Consider the following 21,268-nt stretch of genomic DNA (forward strand, 5'->3'; position numbering starts at 1 on the left):
TTTTTCTGTACTCCTATAACAGCGCCAGACAACACCTCCAGAGGAATGACGCCAATTTTGAATCACTCTGTATAGAGTGATTGAAGAGTACTTTGAATGTCAAATTAAGCTGCTTGCACATAGAGGCGTCGGTACTCGCTTGAGTGCTACTCAGAAATTGATAATAAAGCGCTTGGTCAATTCCACACCTCTCAGAATCTTCACTTCAAATAGCAAAAAAATATTTAGTCATCCCCTGCTTATAGTTGTTTTTCTTGAGCTGAGTGGTAAATTGGAGATAATGGTTGTTGAGGTTGAGATTTTAAAGGTTTCTCTCGCACTTGCCGTACCTGCGCTGGCTATTGTCGAGATTTCGAAAACCAATCCGACTGGTCAAATCCATATAAAGAGAGATTTAGCGATAAAATCCATCATGTCCACTATTGCAAAAGCCCCCGGATGAAGGTGTAACCAACATAACTTGTAACACGCTTCCAATATAGGCAGACAGGGGCCGCGGCATTCTTCTCCTAATGAAGACATCAACCACGGCAATGTGGCACGCCACTGCTTTCCCCCCCACTCTGACTTATTTTCGTGATTCTGACCATGGCCCTTCTTGAGCAAGATTTCTAGTCGGTACCGAGTCGCACTGTTATGCGGAGTCAGTGTCTTACGTCAACCCGATTTATTTACGATAGTACCCGGCAGTGACGTAGGCGTTGGACAGTTTTCTTTGCGGTCGCTTTTCGTTCAGCCTGGACTGGATTGTTTGAGTTTTGATGTGCATGAAAATTAATAAAGACTTTGTGTTTGGATTTCTAACTGGGGGACTTTGTTGATGATGATTTTCATTGATGTAAGTAACCAAATCGGTGTGATTTGTTCGCCTAATTGGAAAACGTCCACGCAAAGCTTGTCGATTATTTAAGCGGACATTTGGTTTGATTTGGTGTTTTCAGAAACTCTGCCCCAGTTAACACTTACTGATGCCCGAAAAACAGGACGGCACTGTGAGGGGATTGTCCGCCGGCCCGCCTCTAATGTCTTTTTCGGGGGGGCCTTACGCTGCGTTTTCGTCGGACCCCCTTGCTCCGCCGTTCCCGGATCGGTACCCCTGGACCCATCAAGCTCCCCAAGGGTTCCCTCCGCCACCAAGGTGAGTTTCCCAGATAATTGCGCACTTTCAACACTCTAATAGTCGGCAGAATTATCAAATTATTAAAGTTGTAGATGCGATTTATTAAGCAAATTGGTCCTTCGGAGCGAATTTGGGAGCCCGAATAATCTGCGTTTTCGAACTCTTGTATTTGGATGTTGCTTCAAATTTCGATTTATTCAAAGATGTCTGTATTTTGAGTGGAAGCGTCCGGGTTGTGTTAATAAAAACCCTAAAATCATCAATCTTCAAATAATTTTTCCGGGATTGAACGCGAAGAAAATTGTGTTTTCCAACTTCTCCCGCTAAAACGAGATAACTATTTAAGCCGAAAAGGGATCAAGTTGGAACATAACATTCTGCAAGCCATCTTGCATCTCTCATAGAGTCGTATGTGGGCGAGTGAGATAACTGATGCCAGCAACTTGCTTGTAAAACCCAGTTCTCCATCTCTGAAGATGCTTGTGTGCAAAACGTCGAGGAGAAATTATTTTCAACAATGGCTCAAATTCCTGAAAACTCGTTAGTTTCAAAGTAGAGACAAAAAACATTAGTGAATTGACTAATATTTCTGCGGACTTGAAATGTACAAGTCGCTGATGAAAAACCTTGGAAATTTTACAGAAACCAAACTATTTAAAGTGCATTCTCTAATGAGTTCCCCTTTTGAGCCTAAATAGGAATATATTTTATATTTCAAAACTGAAATTGTACTTTATGTATAAGAAAATTTAAATCGTACTATTTATCAACTGTAGGTAACAAGAAACTCGTTCCACAACACCTTAAAGTCAAGGGGAAATACCCAAATAACAAGCTTTTTTCTTCATCTTTTCATCTTCATTTTCACTCTTCGAGATTAGCGTATTTGTCCTGGCTCGTTATTTGTTGTGATTGTGTGTGAAAATTTCGATATTCTTGTGGCTTGAGGACTCATTAACAGCTTGTAGAAATTGCAAATCGAATTTTTTTGTTTTTTTCGAAATTAGTCAATTTTTCCCGACTGGCTGTTTGTTTCGAAAACCGCACTGTTTAGACGCAAGTTTGAAAGTCGAGCAGAAATTATCGTGTTCTCAAATATAAAGGAAATTTCGGTGCTTTTGTAACTTGACAACTTATTAACAGCTTGTAGAAATTTCAGTTCGAAATAAGACAATTTTTCCCGACTGGTTGTTTTGTTTCGAAAACCGCTCTTTTTAGGAGCAAGTTTGAAAATCGAGCAGAAATTATCGTGTTCTCAAATATGAAGGAAATTTCGGTGCTTTTGTAACTTGACAACTTATTAACAGCTTGTAGAAATTGCAGGTCAAAATGTTCCCTTTTATTCGAAATTAGTCAATTTTTCCCGACTAGCTGTTTGTTTCGAAAACCTCACTTTTTAGGCGCAAGTTTGAAAGTCGAGCAGAAATTATCGCGTTCTCAAATATGAAGGAACTTTCGGTGCTTTTGTAACTTGAGAACTTATTAACAGCTTGTAGAAATGGCAGATCAAAATTTTCACTTTTCTTCGAAATTAGAGAATTTTGCCCGACGGGTTGTTTGTTTCGAAAACTGCACTTTTTACGTGCAAGTTTGAAAGTGAAGCAATAATTGTCGCTCAAATATGAAGGAAAATTTGGTACTTTTGTAGCTTGAGGACTTATTTACAGCTTGCAGAAATTGTAGTTGCTAGATTTTCACTCTTTTCAAAGTTAGAAGCTTTTTCCCAACTAGTAATTTGCTTTGAGAATCGCACTTGATAGACGCAAGTTTGAATGTCGAGCAAAAATTAACGAGTGTTCGAATATGAAGAACATTTCGGAGCTCTTGTAGCTTGAGGATTTATTAACAGCTTGCAGAAATTCAGCTTTGGAAATAAGATTTGTTCTCAGATCTGTTTCTTATTTCGAGAACGGCATTTCCTAGACAATTTGGTACTGTTGGAGGGCGATTCCCACTTTTTTCAAAATTATAATTTTTTTGCTTGTATCTGGAACCGAACCGCACTTTTGAAGCTTAAGCTGGGAGGCTGATGAAAAATCCCCATAAGCTTGGATTTTGATGAAATGTGATACTATTAAAGCTTTATCGATCATAGATTTGTGTGAAATTTGACATGATCATGCAGCTTAAAGACTCGCTAACGGTTTGAACAAATTGCAGATGGAGGTTTCCACTATTTTCGAAATTGGAATGTTTTTCCGATTGGTTGTTTGTTTCGAGAACCGCAGTTTTCAAGCGCACGTTTGTAAATCGATGAAAAGTCAATGCAGGATTGAAGCTTAATGACTTAATAACATTTTTTTTTAATTAGAATGTTTCTGAATGAATCGCTTGTTGTTGTTGTTTTGAGAAGCCTAAAAAGATGCCCATTTTATTCAGTGCCAGTCTTAATTACTTACGAGATCGGTCAGCTATTTTTCATTTATTTTGGTTCATGCACTGCATGAAAGTAGGTAGTTTTAAAAGTAATTTAAAAGCATTTTCATTATTAATGCACATTTAACATGAAGTAGCCACATAAGCGGTGACTCTGTTGCTGCTTATGCGATGTTGATCCCTTGATTTGAAATCAAGATTCCGATCAACGAATTGCAACTAAATCTTCCAGTCAATTGGGGCGTATATAAATAATAGAAATACTCACGTTTAGATAAATTACGAACGAGTAACACGTGCAAATTAAGTTATTTATCGACATTTAGCTGGAATCGTCGTGACAGCCATTCGGAATGGCTTCTCACCATTCGTGGCCAGCTAATAAATGCGACGATCGGTCGCTTCCTTGAATGCTGCTTATTTTTATTTGATAATTGCATGAAAATGGCTTCATTATGGGCCGATATGGCAGATTGAGTGCTAATTGAGCGCAGACGTGCCTTACCTGCGTTATTTGATAGATTTTTTATTGCCTTGACTTGCCATGTCCGATTCGGAAGAAATAGGCGTAAACATAACTTATCTTCGTATAACTTAACATCGAACTGCTGTGCGCACCATTCCGGGTTGCAAATCCCACTTTGAGCCATTAAAAACTCTAATCAGGCATGAATAATCCGTAAAATGAAATAAACAAAAACAGGCCACAATGTCCGGGGGTACCATTCGACTATTCATCACATTCATGCCCGATAGATCAAATACGGGAAATGACCGACCCTTAAGTTCAGCTCAACAATGACTTCAAATCCCTGTACCTGGGATCTTTTGTAATCCCTATTCATAGACGCTTGTCCGCTGGAATTGTCAAGATTTTTCGAAATTTTAGAAGCGAATACTGTACAAAAGAAGCATGCTTTCGATGAAATCTGCTGGATCTGCAGCGGCGGGTGTATGGTTGTAATATGACGTTATTTTACGACGACAGAAGGTGGAGCAGGATAATAGAGTCGATACGTGAACAAGTGTGAAATGTGCCTATAAAAGTTCGTCCATAGTACTAGTTTCCATTCAGTTTTCTCGTTTTAGTTCAGCGAATTATGCATGGTGGACGCTATGCGATATGCTCGAAAAGAACCACAAAATTAATTCGTTCTGGATTGTTACCGAAAGAAAGCAATGGCCATTTTAAAAAGCTTATGTAGCTGAATATTTGTCAGTTTAGAGTGTGATTGAAGCAGTGAACTATATATTTGAAACGTTTGAACAGAGAATACAAAAAACTGTCGGGCTTTCAAGAATATAATTTTGCAATTCTAGTCTTCTCCAATGTGGAGAGTGCCTCAACACCAGTCACTTATATCATACCAATCAATTCTTTCCGCGTATAATTGATTATGCCACACGCATGTTAAGTATTGTACCTACAAAAGAGTTATAATGTGAAATCAAATGGAATAATGTCGAATTAACCAACTGCCATTGTTTCGCAGATTGCTTGTTGGTTACTGTGTCATTTCTGTTTTGTAAGCTAATGATATAATCTAGGCGGTCTAACAATGCTTGCAAGATGTATAAAATGAGAATATTGAAGATTACAATTGATTTCAAACGGTTGATCCATAAACCAGAGATTTATTATTCTGTGTGTGTGACAAAGTGTGTGGCAAATGCCATTGATATAAAGCCAAAAAATATATTTGGGAGGAAACATACAGATTTTTTAAAGATTGGTCAATGTCAAGCAGTTAAAAACGCAGTCTAAACAAAAAACAGTAAATTTTATCAACTAATAGGGAAACTGACAAAACTTGTTTTTTATTTTCACTGTTTCCACCATTTTTTGGTCAATTTGTTTAGCCGTTTGTTGAGCGATTTTAACTGCTTCCAATCCCTCACATTTTTTATGACTGTCTTGATTAATAAACTTAATGTACATTTAAAAGTTCGCTTCGTTTAAAATTGAAGCTGAAAACAGTTTCAAGCCCTGGTTTCTCTCTTCCCTTAATAACATTTTCGTCTTTTTTCATCGCTTGGCCATTTTCGTAGATTGTCTGGCTATAAGCAACAATTTCCTTGTCAATTCAGTTTTCTTCCTGTTTCAACTAATAATATTCAGATGGTTTTTCTTGATTTGTTCTCAAATTATTTTTCAGGCAAATGCTGTAGTTGAAGAATATTTAAATAGTGCAACATAATTGCAATTTTATTTATATGTTGTATGTTTTTGCAATGGAAAATGCATATAATGGTTTGTTTAACCAAAGTCAAACTTCCCTAAATCGAAGCTGTGCCAGTCGAAACTCAAAGATGCATTTTATTGATCTGTAAATATTGTTTCACTCGAATTAGTTCAGTAGTTCAAGCGAACAGTAGCTAACAATCAGACAATATCACGAATGCAATTTGGTTTTTAAATAATAATGGAATCAGAACAACTCACAAATGATCATTCTGCTCCTCTGCAATTGGAAGATTTGTAGATCTAAGAGAATTTCATTTTAATTATGTACCTACACCAGATTAAAAAATGTGATTAAATGAAGACATCTGCACCTAACAATGAAGCCTTTTTATGCAGGAGAGCCAAAAAGAATGTTTCCTAATGAGTAGGTAGACAGAGTAAAACCCTTGCAGGCTGAGACGTCCCTAATAATTAATATGACTTGGAGAGCTAGTTGAGCCCATAACCGCTCTATCCACATCCTCCAGTTGAAAGCGCAGAAAAATCCCATTGCATATATTAAAAGCGTGTTTACATATAGAATATTGAAAGTTGTGGAGAGCAAGCGCAAAGAGGAACATCATTGTGGCAGATTGTAATTTGCGAGCGCTGGCGAAATGGTGCATAATTGCGCCCTGAGGCTCAACAGGTGGGACCAGCAAGTAGAAGAAGAAGAGCAACAACAAGAGAAGAGAGTCGTGGAAGTTGCTGTAACGGCCGTGATTGAGATATGAGCAGAATCAAACAAATCGCACCGATCTTATGATGGGCGGGCAAAGCGGCCTTCTGCCAAGATCAAGACGTTCGTGGAAACCTGGTGGGGCGAAAGGGACGCAGGAATGAAGAATATAATGCTGAAGATGACCGGTAGCTGAAGACTTTTTACAATACGTCGATTGTATTAAGTCCCACAACTGCATTCCGGTAAAGGAACCCTAGTGGTTGGGTTCCAGTGAAAAGGGCATTCGAAGTTTGAAAAGAAAATGAAAATCCAATCGCTCGGGGAACGCCATTAGATCGCGCCAATTTAGTGCCCACTGTTCTTTTGTTGCATTTTCGGAAACATGCATATGCAATTCGAAGACGCATTCGTCCAATTTTCCAGCACATCTGCGGGTTTATTTAAAACTTAAGACCGGAACAACGAAAATAACAAACACATTAACGACTGTGTTAAAACAGGGCCGGCATCCGAAGAATGTCGTTTTAAATAGAATTACTCGATAGGTCTTGAGGGAACTTACTTCAACCTCCCAGTCCATCGAATTTATTGTAATCGAACCATTAAGTTGGAGTTTTTATAGTAACTTGATATGTGCATCAAATTCGACGTTATGGTATCTTCGAGTAAAAAAAGTTTTTTTAGATGGAAAAATGTGCATCGAAACACTCAGAATAAACAGATAATGTAAATTTCGAAGGCGATTTAAATAGGGTTCTGATATCATGAGTTTCGCTCATCTTCAAACTATTCATTAAATCTCTTTCGAAGTCTACATTATCATCACTCCTCTAAGCTGTTGTTTCAAAGCTTTGCTCCCTGAAACTCTCTGCTTCTTAGTTGCTGTTCTTCCCTTCATCTTGTTTTTTACCTCACCAGAATTTTCGAGTTGTGTTTTTTTCTTTCTTTAAATTTCGCCCTCATATTTGTTATTCTCTCACCTCTCTTCATTGCATATCATTAAACCCAGCAAGCATTCATAACGACGTGTCTACGCCTGCATGTCCCGACATGCGGACAAATTATTATGAAACCCCGAATAACTAGAAGGCTTGTTTAAACTAAAAATAAACATTTCCAAAAAACCCTCTCTTTGTCAAGTCGAAAGCCCCAAAGAGCAACTGTAGCTGCGAGTTGAAAGTCGTTACTCATCAGCTCCTAATTACCATTCCGAATCAAATAAACTCAGCTTTTATGGGTCATTCGTTGACGCCTCCATCCGCCGACCGTACAAAGTGGAAGATTTTCAAAATATCTGGAAGAATAAAATCAACTGACGAATTTAAATCGGCATATTACTGCGACGGAAACGCATATTGTTTACTATTCTTATCAAGCTAGATTTTTTTATTGCACATCCGCTACAAGACAACAATTATAATGATTGTTTTTATAATTGAGGAAGACCGAGAACTTGTTGCTGGTGTTAAGATGGACGTTTGTATGCCAGTGAAATGGTTCAGCTCAGCAACATTGTGAGTACGTCTAAATAACGATAACGATGAGAACGATAACATCCTTTATTGATTGTATGTTGGCACAAAACAATGTTTTTTTTTAGTTAATTGTTTTAAATTCCATGTTTTTCTTTTCGGTATTCACTATTTTTGGAGAAAACAATTTAAATAAAACAAAGGAAAATAGTTACAAATTAGGAAAACTAAATACAAAGAAGAGGCTTTTCATGCCGAGGAAGCAAAGTGCGTTGAAAGTAATAAACAATCAACTTCTCCCAATTAATCTTCAATTCTTTCATTCTTCGTCATCTTCAGCGACGTGTCGATTAGGCATTTTAGTTTCTACACAATACAATTACTGGGTCTTTCGTTTTTAGGCGTTTTATTTTTTTTTTGCTTATTCCAAATCTTTATTGATCGAGCAATGTTTTTTCCAACTGTTTTACTAGTGGTAAAAGCTTCTATTTTCAGTCAGCCTCAAGCAATTTTCAACATTTTTCAAAACTGCATGTGACTTTCGCGGATTTTTAAGCCGATTGAAGTTGGACATTTATTTGCTCGGAAACTCGCAAAGATAAAGTGTCACTTTTGTAGGATAAAGTCTGCTTTATAAGTTTATCCAGACCGGAGTTATGGCTTCAATAAGCTTTGAAGTTTAAGGGTGACTTTTGTGTGGATTTTATTGGGCATTGAGTGGCAAACGTTTCGATTTTGTAACACCATCAGGCGGTGTTCAGGATTTTTTTAAATTTGCTTTAAAATTTTGTTGCTTTTAATGCAGACCTAAGTTTGTCACTAATTTTCTCAGGAATGAGTGAAGTTGAAGAATATTTGAAAAATTTTTGATAAAGACTGCTGTAAAAGGTGGCTGCGGGCCGTTCGTGTACATTTTCGGTTTATTAATGTTCTTTCCTGCACATTTATATAGTTATTTTAGGCAAATAAACCGAAAAAATCTTAAGCTTTTTATTCAGGTATTTCTTTGTTGTATTCAACATTTGCAAGTTGTGCAACAGTTGGCTGTAAGCAATCAGAATGTTTTGTTTTTTAAAAGAATTCGCATATTTATGAAAAACTCTAGGAATCCGACAAGCTTTAATGACTGTGCATGCCTAAATGTGTTAAGTGAAACATTTGCAAAATTAATTATAATTTTGCCTTGTTCGTGTTCAGGTGAATTGTTTGAAGCACTTGTGTGAATTTCCACGTGAGTGATTTTTAATCCTGGCAAAAGTAAACATTTTTTATGGTAGTTTAATAATCTCAACTTAATTGCTAGGTTTGTTAATGTTCGAGCTGGAATAACTCACGGCTTAAAACTGATAGAATTAATAAAATTAATTAATTAATGAGTTTTCTTAAAAAAAAGTGCAAACCAACACTGAATCTTGAATATTAAACTCTTCCTCATTATTTCAATAAATAATGAATGTTTGAATTGCGAAGTGCAAGGTCCCAATAAAGTGATATTTTCCTTGACAATCCGATTATCTTCGGCGTTAACACCTCAATTATAGCACTGAAGAAAAAGTGTCTAATAATAATCTAGTTCCGCTAATGTATGGCAAAAGACTTTATAATGGTGGTCTTCGTTGAAGAGCTCTGAGAAACCGGCAAACCAGACCCGGTTACAACCCAGCAGAGATTCCAATTACCGTGTTTATACAAGTGATGGTTTTATCAGACCGCATGTTCGCAGCAGGGAACCCGGAGGGCATGTTTCGCTTTCAAATTATGATATCATATTTCAAATGATATTCCTATGAAACAAGACGATTAAGACTTTGAAACGCGCTCAATGGGGATGTTCAACTTTGAATGTTCCATCATGTGGATTTGTGTTACAACTAGCATGGTTAAGCTCGCTTTCAATGAATTTGGCTCAACGTTTTCCTGAATCTTCCTTAGAGGGTTTCTGGATATTTATTCGTTTACCCCTTACGAACGTAAATTTAGACAGTTTTTAGACACTTTCGATTTCGCACACCTTGCCTTAGAGGAAAAGAAACGAAAGCAAAAATTCCAGTCAAAGTTGTTGAAGTTTTTTCATCTAACTCACGGATAACTTGAAGTTTTTTACTAAAATTCGGTATTCAAAGGTTATTGACGGTGGCAAATTTGATTAGCAACTCAATTTTAAGCCAGTTTATAAAGTCTGCTTGACCGCCCTTTTTGCGGTTCTGTGATCTCCTTCACAAAATGAGCCACTAGGGGATTTTCCATTTCGGTTAGTTCTTTGGTTTTTACTGCTTATTAATTTTTATTTACATGGCGCTGGATTGGGACTTCGATCTGCACATTTTCCTTCTCTTTGCGACTGACTAGCACTGGGAATAGAATATCTATTCTTACTTCTTCCGGCGGCTTTATTGGAGGTTTTTACTAATAACTCCTTCGGCTCTCTGGTATACATTTTTTGTTTCGAAAATATTGAAAAGCAGATATTTGCTTGGCAATTGTCACTTTGCAATATCAGAAAAAAGTTAGGGCGATTTTGAAGCGAATCATTTGCGGCAGGTGGGCTCTGTATGAACAGACTTGAAACTGCCGTGCTATCATCAAATTTACCACCTTCGAACACTCCTGAATTCCTTGTTTTAGGCAAAAACATTTGTTTCTGATTTATTTGAAAAAAAAAACAACAAAAACTTTCTTGAAAAACATTCACTACCTGCATGTCTAATTCCTTTAACTTAACTTTTAAGATAAATTGTGCCGAATCGTAGATATTATTTTGCGCACAGAAGTTCTCCGTCAATTTTTCACCATTACTTTAAGACACCTTGTATGACTTGTCGGGCTTTGAAAAATCGGTCAAGTGCACGTTTCTACCAACAGCGAATGGCATCATCAGTTCTTGTCAACATCAAAGAGTTAATTGCATTGAGATATCATTACGGCGAGGTCGAGCAGCGCAAACAAATTAGCCGCTACTCGAATTTTAAGACAAATACACACTGGTAAACTTTGTTTAAGCCTGGTTCAATATTTATATTTGCCGAGCTACAATTCGATTACTTTGACGAGAAGAGATTAGCTTTTCCAGCGGGCGTGTTTGTTTTTAGGTGTTAAATGTTTGTTTAGCGTTGTCGGAGCGAACCCAGTCACGTATTATGAACCGACAAGTGTTACACATTCTGAGCTTGATATGGACGGGAGCAAATGATATCTTGAAGCCCAATTACGTGCGTAGAATAGGCCGATTTATCTTCTGGTAGCATCTGGGTGATAGTGTGTCTTCAACCATAAAGAGATCATGACTCCGTTGTCCAGCTTGTAAACAAGCAGTGACATCTTGACCTGCGGATCCCATAGGTGAAGGCAAAGCCATATATCTACCCCTGCAAGCGCTATAGCACAGATCCCTAGCTCAGATACCTTTGAGATAGAAGTTTGAGAATGAACGTGGACCGAAAGCCAGTTTCGGTTGGCTTATCTTTTTTTTTGCGCCGACCAAGGCGCGTTTCTTAGAACGGTTCGACCATAAATCAGCGGGTTCCTTCGGACCGAGTACTCGACGGCCGGCGGTAGTTGATCTCGGGACTTGATTTAGTTGTCTCGATCTTTCGTGGGCGGGTTTGTTTGCATTTACACACACACAACGGGTATTTTTCTTGATTGCTCATAGGCTTACCTATAAACCAGCTAACACAATAAAATTTGCCATCATTCCTCTTATCAAGGATCAGCCACAATATAAAGTGCCTGGGCGAAGAAGCAGGCACCAACTACGGTGGTGTCTAGGAAAAGTTCATAGTCATTCGGGGCATCCAAAGTGGATAAACAGGAATTTTTTCTTAATAGTTTATTGAACTTAATCTTCAGCTATCCGATGACACAGAAAAAAGCAACGTTGCAGCTCCAAAGCCAACACCACCGACCGAATAAAGAAAGGAAGTGAAGATTAAGGTGCGTCCTAAGGACCCTTGCATCGCACCCACCAGGGAAAAATATCGAGCTGCAAAGAGTCCTCTTGCTGGGTTTATCGAAATATTCGAAACACATAGAATGCTTTTGGCTTCCTTTGAGTCCTTTAGGTAAAATACTGGAAATGGAAGTTCATCCCCCCACTTTAATCGATGCGCGACAAAATGCCCGCCCCTATTGGTAAACAAAAATAAAACACAATTGCATAAAATTATAAGAAAATTATTGCGAAAACTTGCCTGATGGGAAACAACCAAAAACACCTTTAGCTTTAGGACCAGACGGCAATAGCGCAACTTTCTTGGCCATCCCCAGCGCCAGATTTATGACCACCGAACTTCTAAAACCATATAACTAAATCGTTTTTCCTCATATCAGTAATTACATGCATTCAGTGGCTCTTGAACCAGTTTGTGCAGGTCATCAAAGTAACAGCCATTAAAAGCAAACATTTGAACATTCCATGAAATGCAATGAAAACTGGCTGTTTAACACCAAACTGTCAGATTGTATTGCCAAACAATCCGATTGACTGGATGACGCCACTGTGACGAACTAATTTTCAAAATAAATACGCGTTAAGCCATCCTAGACTCGAATGTCAAGTAGCATGTTAATGATCAGATCAAACATTTATTTTTTGGTTCATGACACTTTTTTTGGGGACAGTTTTCGTCAGCGTTGTGGACGAAATCAACCGAAAGCGTTAAAGAAAGACGCAAAGTAACTCATGAGCATAGTAATTGACGGAAGAAGAATAACAATAGTGATTTTCTAATAATTGCTTTTTATGAATGTGCCGTTAAGGCAGATAATGAGGTTATCAGCAAGGCCTGAGGTTAACCATCCAGCGTGAAAAAGTTAGGTCAAGAGATAGTGACTGTTTTACTGCAGTTGTGGCTAAAATACGTTCAGATTGAAAAGATGGTACTTAGTATGAGAAACAGTTTTGAATTTTTCAGGTGTGTCCAAATCTTCCGCGACTGTTTTTGCGACTGCGACAAATTTAACAATCTTTCTGCAGTGATTGTCGAGGAAAACTGTCCCAAATTCCATTCGACATTTTCCTATAATTTAATAAAGCCGTTCCTTGAAATTGTCAGTCAGATCGGCCAGATCAGATAAAAGAGGCAGCCCATGAAAAACGCGGTGCGGTAATAGAGAAATTAAATTTGCGAAGTGAATAAAGCAATTCCGTAAGCAAAGAGCAAGTGAGCCGGCTCGAGTACGAAGATCGTTTTGCCGATTAGCAGTGAAAAATGGCAGGAGCATCGTTATTAATGATAAACCGGCTCGATGCAGGTTTGGTCAATAGAAATGCACGTAAATAGTGCTCTATGTGCGGTTGAAGCAGGAGGAAATTTCCGATAGGTTTAGCAGCTATTTAAGAAGCATTAGCAGGAATAACATATTTGTCTCAGTGAGAGTTCATTTTAGTGGAAGTGCATTAGTGATTATTTTCGACGGGAAGATTTCGTGTTTCCCGAAACAGAAGGAATAGTTTCAATTCTACCAGGTGCCCCAAAAAAGTGCCGGGTGTAAATTTCAATGGTGCCTGCAACAGATCCTCACCGGCGAGCTTCGTTATTCCCCCTTTAAGAGGGTTTTTGGAGTGCTTGGTTGTGAGTTGTTGTTTCACTGCTTCAACACCTTTTCTTCACGGAATGTTACCAACTTGACAGCAGCAAAAAACTGATTGTAATTCTTTAAAAGTACTTTGCTTGAAAAAAGCACTGAAATTTCCCGAAAAAGATTCAAAATCCACCATTCGTAGTTAATCAGCGGTTGGATTGACATGCGTTTATCCATTTAATAACAAAAAATTGTTTTTAGTAGTATTATCAATAGGGGTCTGTTTATTTTTGGTTGTACTGATCAGGTGTTTGAACACCAGATCAAAATCATCATTCGAAAAAAGCAGAATCAAAAGATTACTGCGATATTCTTTGGATCAAAAAAAGTCGATCGGACTTAACTTTTATTAAGGAAAAACTACTAACCTCTGTTATTGAAATTCAAAATTATTCAAAGAAATTGTGTTTTAAGAAAATCCTTCGAATGATTGGATATTAATGAAGCTCGTGAGTTTGTTTCAATGAAAGATTCATATTTTGATGAAGCTACCGAGTTCATCCGCTTTGGATTTGATTCTTAATTTTTTTTGCGGCTGAATTCAACTGATTTCTTTTGAGTTGATGGTCCTGTCCTTTTTTGACAATTTCATGCTCTTTGCAAAATATTGTAGCATTCATGGTTTTTGCGTAAAGAAAATTTTTAGCAAGCGATAATGTTATATTATCTTAAATTAATTGTCTAGCGTTTTCTAATTATTAATGATCGACATAGTCAAAGTCTTAACCTGATCAACTGGAAGAATTTTGTCCAAGTTGAGGAAGTCCGAAAAAGCCCTAGTGGGTTCCTCAGAAATTCTACAAAAAAGCGAACTCTTCAGCTGAGCTGAAAAATTCTTTAAAAATCATTTCTTTCCCGATTTATGAAGGACTTAATTTAAGTTGTCTTAATGCAAAAAAATAATTCGTGTCTAGAATTGTTGATTAGCAAAAAAAGCGAAATAATTTTTTGCTCAAAAACGTAAAAGGAATGCACCGTATTAATCTCCTGATATAAAAAAGCAATTTTGTAGAAAAACTGCCAAAAAATGTCGCAGTGCCCTTTTAATAGTGCGCTTCCGGGAATCCACCTGTATAATTTATAACTAGATAGATTAAATGAAAGTATGTAGAAAAAGAGTGTAACTGAGCAACATTGTGCGATTTAGTACAGCTTTTTGGGGCAAAAAAGCGCATTGTGAACCAGATGAAATAGTTCGATTTCACGCTGTTATGGCTTTTGGTCAGTTCGGAAACACACAATCAGTTAAGTATCACCACAAATCGGGTTTTTTCCTGCATTAATTACCCAGTAAGGCGGAATACAAATTGGAATATTATGCATATTTGAGCGCACTTGTTCCAGTCTAGTTGGCTTCGTAATTTTTCAGCTAGTCAAAGTGGTAATGAGTGCGGACACTGAGCGTTTCCTGATCTGTGCTTAATAGTTTAGCCAGTTTAAAAGCATGGGGATCCACATGCAGAGCAAATGGATGCCCAGCAGGAGCAGGACAGTCTTGACCGTTTAACTGCTTTATCCCAACACGGCCGATTTAACTGGGCTGTGACAGAAGAGAAATAAACAGAGCTGTAACACCCGCTGCGAGTCGAAGGTACTAAAAATTCCGAGGCCCGAGGTTGTTAAACCTATAAAGCGCACTTTCAGCGCCGATAAATATTGGCTCCATGCCTTTGTACAGCGGATGTGGTGCGAAAAGAACTCCAGCACATTCGGCATCCATTCTCCAGAAGTTCAACATTGATGCTTTTACACAATACTGTACTGAATTTTCCTCCATACGAGAAACAAGTTTGGTTTTGACTCATATGTTGGATGGGCAAAGTAACCAAAAACTTTCGTCATTTTCGTCACTTTCGTCATATTCTTTGAAATTTCATCTGCCAAGACAAAGCAGTTTTATACCGAGTGCTATGGAAATGATGCCTAGCAGTGGAGCCAGAGATTTTGTCTTAATTAAAGTTGGGTTTGTTCGTCCTGTTCTGAGCCAAACAATGTCGCAGTGCCCTTTTGATCATATGCCTACGGGACACCCTGCATATAATTTCTGAATAGAAACTTGTTTTGCTTCAGCAAGCCGAATTATTTACTACTTCGAAGCAAGGCGGCAATCTTCTGTTCAAAAGGAGTACATAAATAATGTAACTATGTATTAAAGAAAAATAGGCAAAGTGATTTTTGATTAATCTAAGAAACCCGCAGAGGCAAGCAACAGCAGTAGTTGATGTGGCTTGGAAAAAGTGTTGATTGATTTTGAAACAAAAGTTCTAGAAGATTGCTTATTTAGATTCTTGTACGGGGTGTAGGTTGTGGCAAGCCGGAAGGCGTAAAAGCCTAGACGTAAATAGACTTGTGGTCCTTCGAAGCGGACGAGCGAGCGAAAAACGTTGAAATTGAGCCTTCATGTACCAGGAGATAATAAAGGCATTTTAGGAAAGCTTAGCAATGATTCGTCCTATACCATTTTGAGACGGAATCCTTCCATGGGTTTTCGAGAAGAAAAAAAACCGGCTCAAGCAATCGCTTAGAATGACGGCCACGCACGGCTTCTCATCGTCCCCATCAAATTAAATCGATAACTTCTTCTGTCGGTCTTGAAGAGCACTAACCAGAACAGGGCGAGTTTTTGCCGATTCGAGATACACATATAAATTGTCATTATGCGCGTACAAGACATACCGGCCAGAATGTAGTTCTCAAAAATGATCCTGCAAACGTCACCGCAGGATAAAATATGATCGAGGCGCTGTGGAACGCGCACCGCGCTCAAGTAGGCTGCCGTGTTTTTGTCACGGCCGTCATTGCGCTTTTGTTTTGCTGCCCCATTGACGACTTTCCCGGCCCGTCAAATTTATGGGGTGATTATCAATTAAACTGTAAAAAAGCAAAACGGCATTATGAAGCCGGTGGCGTGGGCAAACCGTTTCTATTAACTCATAAATGCAAATGTAGACGGAGGCGAGCTGCAGACCGTTTATCTCCAATTAGCGCTGCTGCATTCAGTTGTTTTAGTAACGTGGCACCATTATTGTTTAATGTTTGTTAGCATAACCGAATCGAGATTATGATAATGGACTGCATACCATTACTTCCTCGACTATGATAGGCGTGAATATGCTTATTCTCCTATTATATCATCAATCATAACCCTTACATTATCATGCGTCTACATGCAAAGATACTGTCTTTACCTGTATAATGACTGTGAAACAAGGAATATCGGAGTAAGTCTCAAGAACATGATTCCTTACTCCGGCACTCTGTTTTCTATAAGAGATTTTAACACGAGTTTCGTCGGCGCTGGTTTGCGTGGCACAGCAACCACCTCTGAAGGTGCTGAGATAGAGAGGAGATAAAACCCCAAAAGAGGTGCCACTAGGAAACCTAACAATTTTGTTTCATCGCCAATTACCACAATGTTTATCCTAACTTTTGACTTTGAGAAGGTTTTGTTGACATTCGTGGAATGTACGGGTTTTCAACCTCACTTTGTTTTTATGGTTACTTGAGCTTTTCTTATTGAAGAAGCAACAGGTATTACGGAATGTTAATGCGGCAGATTTCCTTGAGAAACATTGTTGCCAGTCTTCTGATCTAGTTTATAAATATATCAGCTTTTGATAAGAATTTTCTTCTGTTTTTCCTGTACTCCCCAAACACCCTCAGAGAATGACGACAATTTTGAATCACCCTGTAGAACATCACTGATTTGAATCTTATGGTTTATATATACTTTTTTTTTGGTAGCAATAAATTTAAGGTTTTTTTCTGTTATTTTTGGGTTTTGATTTTATTTCAACTTCAGATTTTGAAAAACTGACAGCTCTTTTCACCATTTTTTTTTAAATAAAGGATGTTCCAATAAGAATGGCCGATTTAAATTTGTCACAGAACCGTGTGAAATATTTATTGAAAAACGAAGTTGCGCCTAAATTTTGCGGTATTTCAGAGATACAGCGCTGAATTTCATTTCTTAAGGTTTCAATCGTTGTTGGTTTGTTCACAGAAACTTGTGACTTTAAATGAAAAAGGTCCAAAGGCGTTAAATCGCATGATCTGGGCGGCCAATGACGACTCGTGCAGCAGTTCGATAGTTTCTCTGGCTGTATGGCATGTTGCACCGACCTGTAGAAACCACATGCTGTAGAGATCCATATTTTGCAATTTTGACACAAAAAAGTTAGTTAACATTTCACGATAACAAACAGCACTCACGGCTAATGCTTGACCAACTGCATTTTCGAAGAAAAATGGTCCGATGATGCCTCCAGCCCACAATGCACACCAAACAGTGACTCTTTGTGGATGCATCTGTTCCTGAACGATCACTAGTGGATTTTTGCAACCCCAAATGCTACAATTTTGTTCATTACCGAAGCCATCAAAATGAAAATTGGCCTCGTCACTAAAGAGGATTTTCGTTGAAAAATCACCGTCCAAGTGTTGTCCGTTGTTTCAAAATCCAACCAGCAATGACTCTTCGTTGCTCATGGTCCGGCTTTAGCTCTTGAGCCAATTCAACTTTGTACACATGAAGCTTCAAATCTTTTGTAAAAATTCGGTGCCTAGTGGTTGTGGAAACACCAATTTCCTGAGCTGTATGCCGAGTTGATGTGGTTGGGCTATCCTCGACATTTGCACGTGCTACTGGAACATTTTCAGTCGAGCGACCAGGACAAACGCGTGTTTCTGTTTTCACTTCATTAACAGACCCAGTTTTTGTCAATTTTGTCATTAATTTCCTCACAGTGGCTTCAGTTGGAGCATTCCGATGGCCCATAATTGTACGCATTTTGCGAACTGTAGCTGCAAAACTTCCACCACTTCGATAATAGTTTTCCCAATGAGAATTCGTTGTTGCGTATTGCACCGCTCCATTTTACTTAACCGCCTGTTGCCTACTAGGATGGAGGAAAGGCCAAAGCCCAAATAATTTTTAATGAAGCCAATTTTACGGATGCAGAAGAGAAAGCCCGTCAATTCAGCCTAATCAGATCCGAGGGCAAGATGCAATGACTTATTATGGGTATCATTGAAGCTGACAAGTCAATTAGCGAGCACGTTATCAGCTGCCCGCTGCTCAACAGATCGTAAAGTGATTGATGAGACGCTGCTCCATTCGAATTATTGGCACACACACATTACTCAGATTATTGACCTTCTATTTATAATTACAATAACATCGGTTGGTACTGTAGTGCTCACACTTAACGCTCGGACAAGTCGGATTATTAATTTCACTCCAATTTATGGGTGGATAAATTGGCTTGCCGGCGTATAATGGCACACATTCGATCTTCTTCAGATAAAAGAATTACACTTTGGGCATCGTGTGGCTCTTCGATCTTCATCAATGACGAACATTCCACTACATTGTTCTTTTCTGTCCTACCTGCATCTATCGATGAATCATTTATATTATTCTTGAGGACAGAAGCTGCAGCTGCAGCTCCATCTACTGAGGATTCTATAAACGGACGACTTTCTTTCAAGTTGAGGACTCGGTTACCGGGTTATTTAGGTCACTATTGAGAAATGCCCAACCCTATGGAAAAGTTACGTTAAAGTATGGCACGGTAGGTGGAAAATTTTGTATAGGCAGCAATAAATTTCTTAAATCATGTGCAATTTTCCGGTCCTTTCATTCAAGTAACCACCATTCGGCGTGAAGAATACCGCTAGTTTTGTTCTTCGAAAAGATGTTCTCACCTATTATAACAGAAATGGCGAAACTGACCATAGTTCCCAAAAATCGGTATAAACGCGGCCGATTCGCAGCCCCAAACTTGAAGATACTGTTGCCGTTCTGAAGGAAGAATTGGGAATATGTGACATACATATGGAGAACACAAGACTTTTTGCATGTGACCCACATATTTATTGGTCGTTAGCTTCCGGTCTTCTTCGTTGTTTTTCGAAGGGTGATAAATCTTGTTTTACAGAAACAATCATTGTTCACCAGCCTTTCAAATCACCCCATTGATTTTGAAGTAGATGTACCAACTCATTTGAAATGATGCTTCTTTGTTCCCATCAGTTTTTGAAAAGGTTTCTGATACAGGACGAGTCAGCTGATAGTTGGGATGGTTGGGAAATTAAGATTTATTGGAAGATCTGTATCTTCGCATGATTTGTTGTTGGGTTTTTGAATCATGTGTTTCATTTCGAAGTTGATATGATCGCTAATTTGTGGGCATTTTAATTAGGACATTTTTTCGTTTGCTGGACATCTCAAGATCTGATGTAGGGTGTCCCATAGGTCCTGGTAAAAGTTGTAAAGCCGGATTTCGGTAGTCCAGACAATACGCTCTTGTACAACTTACTTTAGAAGAAAACTCAGGAGAAACAGAAATACAGGGGGCCAAAGTTTTTTTTTATTGGTTTTTTTCTATATAACTCACGAACAACTTGAAGTTTTTTAAGAAAATTTGGTATCCAAGGATTTTCGAGGGAACACTTTAATTCCAAATATCTCGAAAACGGATGATCGTAGAGATATAAACTACGTCTACCTTTTTTGTTCAGAGAATTTTGGAAAACCGATCTTTGGGAGTTAGTTGTCACATGAAAGAACCAGAAAAAATTAGGGCGATTTTGAAGCGAATCGTTTGTTGAAGGGGGCTCCTTGGAACTGAGTTTGCAAACAAATTTATCGCTCTCGAAATCCCCAAATACTTAATTTTAGTAAAAAAACTCCAAGAAGTTCCAGATTTAATTGACAAAAACTTTTTTCTTTTGTATTTCTGTTTCCGTTCGCTCTGGATAAATATTGGATGCTGTAACTTTTACGAGTTAATGATACTCTGATGGTGAATTTCATGGTACATTCTTTGAAGAATCCCGATTTGGGAAAGATTTTTCAAAAAAATCGAGCCAAAAGTCTTCTGTCTGCAGGAGACATTTTGCTATAATCTAATCTAACATTGTTTTTTGCATCCTTCTCCTCCTTGTCTGATTGGATGCCTATTTCTGGACTGTGCAGCACTAATGAAAATGCATATGGTTCGTGACAATAGTTGAACTTTGACGATTGATAAAAGGCAAACGGGATCGTTTTTTCGATGCCGATGCAATTGAAATAACAAGGCAGAGTTATGACTTTATGAGTAGAGGCTATTTCGAGAACTCCGAGTCAAAACAAGCAAAGTGAAACGGCTGGTAACGACGCGAGATCGCTCGCCGAGAACACAATACAACAAACACAACATAAACAACCAGCGGCCATAAACGGTTGAAATTCACACATGAGGCACGAAATCATATTTTAAGCTTTGTCGTGTTCGCCATATTTACATTTCTTTGCCCTCGATGTAAGTTGATCGGTTTTTTTTCGTTTTCGGTTCTTTATTTGCTGGCTCGAATGAGACGCACGATTGGAACCACAGCTCCTACAGCGCTGGCCAACGTTTTTCGCTCAATTGGAAACGTTTCGCCTCTAAGCACCAGTTAACGTTTCTACATTGCTTGAGGGAATATATGGGTTTAAAATTCAGAGGAGTGTTTTTTGGAAAAAAGCTCGAACACTCGAAACGAACAGGAGTTAAGTCTGGCCATCTGGGAGGCCATGAATAGGTCCTCTTCTTTCTATTCACCGATTGGGAGAGGTTTTATCCAAAAATGTTCTCATAATGGCAGCATAATGTTTAGGTCTCTCTCATCTTGCTGGAAAATCAGTTTTTTGTCAGGAGATTCTGGTTCCAATGGAGTTGGAAGTAAATACACCAATGCTGTAATTAATTCAAGTTGGTTGCAATCATCATCTTCAAATGCTCGCACTGGAATAACTTTATAGGGATGATATTTGTGCCTTCCGA

The 21,268-nt window shown here is 38.3% G+C and overlaps 1 protein-coding gene across 2 annotated transcripts in view; it reads left to right on the forward strand.

Moving 5' to 3' along the window:
- The first annotated feature begins 619 nt into the window (after nucleotides 1-619).
- Nucleotides 620-21,268, forward strand: part of LOC109535411 (zinc finger protein GLI2) — a 66,688-nt gene continuing 46,039 nt past the window's right edge. For both annotated transcript variants that reach the window (XM_019901320.2, XM_019901321.2), the window contains exons 1-2: nucleotides 620-838; nucleotides 942-1,138. In XM_019901320.2, coding sequence (XP_019756879.2) covers nucleotides 969-1,138 — 170 coding nt within the window. In that variant the 5' untranslated portion in view covers nucleotides 620-838; nucleotides 942-968. The remainder of the gene's footprint in view (nucleotides 839-941; nucleotides 1,139-21,268) is intronic.

The sequence above is a fragment of the Dendroctonus ponderosae genome, unplaced genomic scaffold (genome assembly GCF_020466585.1).
Source record: "Dendroctonus ponderosae isolate FM_Combo_2020 unplaced genomic scaffold, Dpon_F_20191213v2 Dpon_F_20191213_8, whole genome shotgun sequence".
NCBI classification, from domain to species: domain Eukaryota; kingdom Metazoa; phylum Arthropoda; class Insecta; order Coleoptera; family Curculionidae; genus Dendroctonus; species Dendroctonus ponderosae.